General features: G+C 43.1%; 1 protein-coding gene across 1 annotated transcript in view; it reads right to left on the bottom strand.

The window, feature by feature from the left end:
• Window positions 1-1,680: 1,680 nt before the first annotated feature.
• Window positions 1,681-7,973, bottom strand: part of RGS12 (regulator of G protein signaling 12) — a 71,874-nt gene continuing 65,581 nt past the window's right edge. The window contains exon 17 of the mRNA XM_026034123.1: window positions 1,681-2,308. Coding sequence (XP_025889908.1) covers window positions 1,944-2,308 — 365 coding nt within the window. The 3' untranslated portion in view covers window positions 1,681-1,943. The remainder of the gene's footprint in view (window positions 2,309-7,973) is intronic.

The following is a 7,973-nucleotide window of genomic DNA, read 5'->3' as shown; positions in this document are numbered from 1 at the left end:
TGGAAGATCTCCAGAGAAGGAGACTCCACAGCCTCCCTGGGCAGCCTGTGCCAGGGCTCTGTCACCCTCACAGTAGAGAAGTTCCTCCTCATCTGGAGATGGAACTTCCTGTGTTTCAGTTTGTGCCCATTACCCCTTGTTCTGGCACTGGCCACCACCAAGAAGAGTTTGGCCCCTTCCTCTCCACCTCTCCCCTCAGGTGTCTGATAAGATCTCAGTTGTGTAGATCAGATCTCAATCTTCTCCAGGCTAGGCAGGCCTAGCTCTGCTTTCGCCTCTTTGCCTCACCACGAAGTGGTCTGAGCAGCAGCAGTCAGGGTGCTAACACCATGTCACCCTCGGCTCGCGCGGTCCCTGGAGCGTGGTACCGCGTACCACATTACTCTGGGAAGGAGCTCCCGTACCCCGCTCGGTTCATTCACTCCATTAGGAGTGAACCAGTGTGTTCCCCAACATCAGGAGTGAACATATTTAACAATAAGAAAAAATGAAACAGTATTAAAGCTAATGGATGTTGTGTCCTTTTCTGTCACTAGAATATCTGCCTTACAATTCCTGAACTTAAGAAATCTAACCTTACTGTTGTAAAATTATAAACATTTGTATACCTTTCTCATCACAAATTGATCACAAATCAGTTAAAGAATTACTGCCTCCAGTAATCTCTGCTGCTCAGAAATTTCATGGTTCTTGGTAGGCTTTAGAAAGGCAAGATTATGGCAAAGGCAACAAAGAAAGACAAGCTACTGAATAATTACAGAAGTGCTAATGAATAATTACCGAATGCTTTTGGCCTCCTGCCTGAGCGGGTCTGCAGCCTAGGGGCGACGCCACGGGGCTCTGTGAGTGTCTCGGTGATTTCCAAGCAGGGCATCATCAGCACTGCTCACCCTGTGCACCTAATGTTGTTGCCAAGAGGGGAGTGGGGCCCAGCACTCCCATTTCCTCCCTTACCCCCTACCTGTCCAGACTCGTAACTGTCTCTGAAGAAACAGGAAAGGAGGAAAAGAAGATGGCAAAAGCAGTATCTTCAGTATTATTAGGAGTATTATTATTCAGTAATTTTTCTTTCTCTCTCAAAGCTCAGCTCAAGGCTAGAAGATTAACTGCAAATATTAGCATCTACAAGAAGAATGAGGTGCACTTAGCTTCTCTTGTAAAAGCAATAACAATATTCACCTTCTCCTGAAGTCAAGACACGAAGAAACCAGTGCTGAGCAGGGACCTGGGTGACCCGCCCACACTCCGTAACTACTATAGATATCTCTGCTATGGAAACAGCCCCCGTGTAGGCTACTGGAGCAGCTATTTCTTCTCAGCACAAGAAATTCACAGGTTTTTTTTGCTTCTCAATTCCTAATTGCATAACATAGGTCTTACTGCATTTATCAATCCAGATAACCTGTAAAATATGATTGAATTCCACCTAGACCTCTTCTCATATGTTCTCAGAAAGGTAGGAAGATATTAACAAAATTATCCTAATCTTTGTGCAGCAGTAATTGATTTTACTTCCACTTTACAAGTCTACCAACATCAGGGAATCTCTTAGACCAGGAAAACCCTTAGAACATTAAAGTGGACTCATCCTAAATAAAAAAATGTGGATAGGGGAATTTAAAACATTTTTTGTCTTTATTGAAGACACCTAAGGGTAAGGTTGGAAACCATGATAATTTTAATTGCACTGTGCAATTGAATCATGACAGGGAAAATGACATAGAAACAGCAAGAGAACAAAAACAAACATCTTGATTCCTTTGCTGAAATACTGTTCTTTTCATTCTGCAGTTTCTAAGCCCTGCAGGAACAGGCTGCAGGCTCATTGAGGGCAATGGGAACTGAAAACCACTTGCCCCATGCAGAAACATGTCCCTAGGGCAGATCCCCATTGCTGCTCATGCCAGGCAAGAACACCAGAGCTCCTAAGCGAAAGCAGAGTCTTAAACAAAAGTAGCTTTATACTGATTCTCCGTGCCCTTATTTTTCTCACTCTTGACACTGATCAGAGACGGAAGGTCGGATGTCCTGTAAACTCCTGTCCTCATCCTCCCTTGGCAAGACCTCAGCTCCGAGATGTAGCCTTCAAAGCTGAGGCTCTCGTCAGAGTCATTGCAGGAGCGGGTGCCCGTGTCTTCCAGCTGGACTCCATCCACGTCGATTATCCTGTTCACAGGGAGCTCCTGGGGGGGCTTCTCACGCACGCTGGGAGCGTTGGCGCTTCTGCTGCTCTTCGCTTGGTGAGGGCTCTGCTCACAGGCGCCTCCGGAAGCCTCCTGTGAATCACTTCTCTTCTTGAGGTGTGCACCTAGCAGGAGAATTTTAAAGTTTTTTTTAAAAAAGACAAGAAAGAAAAAGTTAGGTATCTTTTGGGTTCCAGGATTTTCATTATCACAACCTCCCCTGAGCTGTAGTCAGTTGGGATATGCCTGTGCCCCACCAAAGATACTTATTTATACACCAAGCAATTAACCAAACACTGGATCATAAAGAAGCATGTTATCTTAACCTGTATCTTTCTATATTGAGCATTATTTGGCATAAATAAAACACCCCTTAAGAAAATAATTATTAATTTGCACACCCCTTGAACAAAAAATGCCGCACTGGCAACTCCACGCGTGGAGGAGAAGAGCACAGAGCAGGAGATGTTCCTTGATTTGAACTGACCTCCACTACCTTATCCCCACTGAGCTCTTACTTTTACTGAGCTAGAGATTAATCTTTTTCCAGGAGACAAATCCTTTTTTTCCCAGCAAATCAAAAAGAGGGTACGAAGCTTGTATAGTTGTAGAGAACTGCAGTCTGGCAACTACAGAGCGGAGTTTGCAGGACACAGGAACAGCTTCCTTGCTGAAGAGACCTGAACACTCAAAACCACCGTAGTGCTGATTTTGAGTTATCTGTGATTTTTAGATTTTTAACTTTGAGCCCCTTGTCTAGCATTTCTAAAATCACAATTTGTTAGGATTTGGGTCTGTCCTCCAGAACTAACACGAAGCCACTGGTGCACCCAGTGTTCCCCATTCCCAGAACTGCCTCTTGCACAGTTTTTGCAGCGTCCACGAAAAGCCCCTTGGAATAGAGATACTGAATTTGATATTCAAAGATTTGCAAAGGCTGGAAGGTAATAAATTAAAAAATATATCAAAAACACCCTATGTTAGGTGTGCTTTACCTAACACAAGAATATAACTCCTTAGTAAAAACAGGAAAAATCCTTTCTATAACTGGGGTTAACCCTGGAGCGAGGCCCAGAGCTCCAGCAAAAAGTTGGGACCCCTTCCCAGGGGATGCTCCGACCTCCAGGCCCGGGTAGAGCAGCTGCCTCATGGAGGGGAGGCTGGGGCTCCATCCACCCGGGCAGCCCGAGTCCTGCAACCCCGATGCCACCGGGCAAGGAGCCAGCGGTGAAAGCTGCAGGGAGAGGAAACTGCTCCTGTTGGAGCAACTGATAGAACTACAACAAAAAAACACAACTGAAAATGTTCCCAGGCACAAGTGTAGACCTGAGATGGGATTTCCATCTCAAATGTAATCTTTTCTTTCCATCTCTACCAGCTCTGCTATTAAAAGATACCATTTTATATAACATAGCTAGCTAACTTACAGTTATTTTCAGCTTTTTGCCACCGTACACATGACTGGCTGAGTAGCACATTAGGCAGCACAAACCCATGACCCTTGGGTGGTTAAATCGCACAGCTGGGTTTGGAATCTGCTATAAAGTGACTGCACATTTCTGGCATTTTTGAGAATGTGGAGAAGGGGGAAATGGAATTTAAAGAGGAATAGAAAAGCAAATTTCATCTGTTTCATTCACATCACTCTGGGGCTTGCTCAAGGTTAATTTTTTAATTAATGACACAAAGTCAGTATTCCAGGGGATGCAATGCCATTTGAGTGTCTCAGCTATAGCGCAGCCTCGCATTAGAGATCTGTCTACTCCACACAACACCACTTGCCTTGTTTATGCCCAAAGGAACTAGATCGAACCCCAGACAGTTGCTGAGAGAAGGTGGAAAATTTTCTCGGCCCTGTTAGCCCAGCACGACACCAACCCCCCAGACAGCAACCAACCTCTAATGGGGCTATATTATCCTTCACGTTTGTATCTCAATGCTGCAAACAGAGCATTAGCATAATTTTAACTGATGTAGTGTAAAATGTTATTCCTCTATCCTCGCATTTTTATTCTATATGAATGCACTGAATGAATCTCCTGATGGTTTCAATCTACCATTCAGGGTCCTTTGAGAAACATCATTGAATCCTCTTTTTGTGCTGGCTTAAAAGGGATGCTGTTTTCTCTAAAGATGTGTTAAGGACAAATTACAGCAAACAGTTTGCTGACAGAGCATGATCCCTCTGGTAATCATAAGAATATATCCTTCTACCTAATGTAATGTAAAGAACTTGCCTGTTGTAATAAGATCCTGTCGTTTTGACTTGAGCTCAGCAGGAACAGTTTCCACAAAAGACAGTCCCCATTAAAGGGATTCAACTACCCCAAGTCCCTGAAAACTCCCGCTGAGGAACACGGTGGAAGTTCTAAGTGTTAGTCCGTGTATTTAGGTACCAAGTCTTTCTATAGGTGCCTGTGGGAAGTGACGCTGGAGTTTGGGGACGATGGTGTCATCATCTCCCCACATGCAGCAATTGCAGCGTAACACAAACTAAGTGAAAGCAGAGCAGAAGTTCCCAGACTTCACAGGGCACAAGAGTGTGAGTGTGAGTCTGAAGAGGAGCGGGACAGGAACAACTCACGTTATGAGCAGTTTTTGCTGCTGGTGCAATCCCTCCAAAGCACCTCATGAATTATGACCAGAGGCAGGACAATAACCCTGAAGGCTTTAGCTGAAATACTGGTCCTAAAGAATGTGGAATTACTAAAGTGAGAGTAGATGCAGATGATTTCTCTTTTCCTGGAAGGGAAAAAAATCCCATCTCATCAATGTCACACAGGCAGGTGAATTCAGGAGACGCAGTACAACACTGGAAGAGTGATGTAACGTGCTGTGTTTTCTTTTTGCTTCTTTTTCCAATCCAAAACATTTAGAAAGGAAGCCCAAAAACTATGAGAGGTGCCCACCAGCAGCTTGTACAAAAATGTATCCCTTAAGCTTTAAAATAGCCTCAAGCCCTTCATGTTCTCAATGGAGCTTTGCACCAGAGGCCTAAACGATGCCTACACCAAGTCTTCACTGGTCTGCTCTGCATCTTTGCCAGTTATATAGCAAAGACCTGAGCAGCCCTAGTTCTGTGTGGTACTGTTTAAACTATTGAGAGCTTCCAAATATTGTTTATCTTCATATCTTAATCTTGTGTTAAAGGGATGAAAAAGTCCATGGATTTCTCTGCAGCTCATTTTGCCTTGCATAAAGCATGTCAGGAATGACAATACATTTTCCTGGATCTAGTATGTTCCACTCTCTGCCTGTTGCTAAAGCAGCAGTTGCACAGAGTAATTCCCAAACAGACTGGAATAACGTAACCAAGTCTACAGGTACCTCCAACACGTCTGCTAAGCCCAACCTACTCTCTAGGGGAATTTCCTCATGCATCTGAGCCTGATAATGTGTTCCAGTTGCCTTAAAGATTAGATGGGCCTTCCTCAATCTTCAATCTAGAGGTGCTGCTTTACAGACTCGCAGATAAAGGACCGCTTAGAAGGCAATATGGATCAATCAACTGCTTTTTAGAAGGTAATAGGCAGGATTTGGGGTGATCTGCTTTCCTTTAGCAACGTTTCTCTTTTTTCCCGATATCTAGATTTCATATATTACATTGCAATGAGGAGACCTACTTGTGTATGCATTGCCATGTTAAAATTCAGATTGTGAAAGGGGTTGTTACACAGGAAGGCAAATGGCACCCAGAGAATGTTTCTACTGTATAATAAAGTCAAGCTCTCAGTAAGGCCTAAGCGAGATATCTACTTTTGCTTCCAAGTAGTTTAAGACCATGGCAGCTTTTGACCAAATTCCAGGCACACAAAAAAAGAAAGAATGAAAAGAGAAAGAAGTTTCAGAAAAGGAATTAACAACTCATGCAGATCATCAGGGCAAATAACCATTCTCTAATGGAAATGTCTTGAGTTTGCAGGTCCAGCCACACCATCTTGTAATGGATGCAGTACAAATGGTGATATTATTTCTACGCCACAATTATTAGATCCATTTCTTTTCAATCTGTAAAATTTATAATTAGGATTCACTTCATAAAACGTAATTTAGATCAGATCTAAAATTTAAGAGCTTTACTTCTAAGTGATCAATACATGTTCTGTTTCCATTCACAACCAATTCTGAATTTTTATTGTAAAAAATGTTTCACTAAGAAGAGTTGAGTATTTGAAAGCCCATACTGAGTAGATTTTATGTGTGACATAAGATTAAGTTCAACTCCATAATTCTGCCAACACCTTTTCATCGTGTTTATGATATCACATAGTATTATAGTTCTGCTAAAATTCTATTATTTTTGTCAAAACCATTGTTCTATGCACGGGTCTGTGTTTTACTGGAAGGTAGCAAGGTTCTCTGCTGATAGCTCTGCCAGGCATCCAGCAGTGGTTGGAGAGAACCAGATTTCCAGCAAAACAGAACAAGCTGCAGGTTAACATTTTGTGTTAGGCCAGGCTAGAATCTGTGTGAAATGTTTTCTAATGCTCATCTACCACTCGTGTGAAATCACAGAATCACAGCATGTTCAAGGTTGGAAGGGACCTCTAGAGATCCTCTAGTCCAACCTCAAGCAGGCACACCTAGATCATGTGGCACAGGGCGGCATCCAGGCGGGTCTGGAAGATCTCCAGAGAAGGAGACTCTACAACCTCCCTGGGCAGCCTGTGCCAGGGCTCTGTCACCCTCACAGCAAAGAAGTTCTTCCTCATATGGGGATAGAACTTACTGTGTTTCAACTTATACCCATTTCCCCTTGTCCTGTCACTGGCCACCAATGAGAAGAGCTTGGCCCCTTCTTCCCTCATTCTCCCTTCATGAACTTATACATGTTAATCATATCCCCTCTCAGCCTTCTCTTCTCCAAGCTATCATGCGGAACAATTTACTGACATTTAGCACCACCAAGAGCAAGCAGTCATTTTAAGTCACCAACATCTTAGAGTCAAGAGTGTTCTTCAGTGCTGGAGTTTGGGCAGATGCTGCTGTAATCTCTAGTTCACTACAACAGACCTGGGTTAAGATGGTAACACGCTGGGAAAGAGGGAGTTGAACGAGGAGCTGAGGGAGTTGAAGAGGTCACCTCTGCTGTGGGAGTTCACTAGGATGCTCTGGAAACCATTTGGGTATCACTGACACTTTTCCCTAAAATGTAAAAGATCTGGTAGTTTCACTCTAGCAAGTGTACTGCTCCCTGTACTAAACTGTTGTGAACACACTGCTCACACTGGTTATTAAGTGTTTTTTTACATTTATAAAGTGACTTTTTACATTTGTGAAGTGACTTGCACTTTGGAAAAGGATACTTGGCATGTAAGACTCAGAATCCTGCATGTTAAATATTTTTCCAAAATATCCTTCCTTCTGCTTCTTAACAAAAGAGATACAATGCTGAGGAGGAAATAGATTTTATAAAAGAACTCCTAGCTACAGACAAGTTTAATCTTTTCAGAGGAAAATTTACTTTATATGCTATATATCACTTGTATGATTCAACACCAACTGAACCACGTGCTTGGTGCCTTCAAATCCAACCCGGTAACAGTGAGCGCATCGAGCATGGATATGGACTTTTCTACTGAGAAGCACTTTTGTCCCAGCAATTTCTGGAATAGCTTTGCAGTGATAAGGTTAGAATCAGATAAGATAAGGTTAGAGAATTTAGGACTTCCTTCCTTGCTCTCGCTTGAGGGAGAACAAATACAAAAACTTACGTTATTGTTATCTTATTTGGGCAGACATGCTGAGCGGCGGGAGCTTGTGCTGGGACGAGTTCACAGGGACGAGTGG

This window comes from Nothoprocta perdicaria, unplaced genomic scaffold (genome assembly GCF_003342845.1).
Source record: "Nothoprocta perdicaria isolate Ctin4 unplaced genomic scaffold, notPer1 scaffold_14, whole genome shotgun sequence".
Classification (NCBI taxonomy): Eukaryota; Metazoa; Chordata; class Aves; order Tinamiformes; family Tinamidae; genus Nothoprocta; species Nothoprocta perdicaria.
Note: the sequence above shows the minus strand (reverse complement) of the source record. Positions and strands in the feature narration are given on the sequence as shown.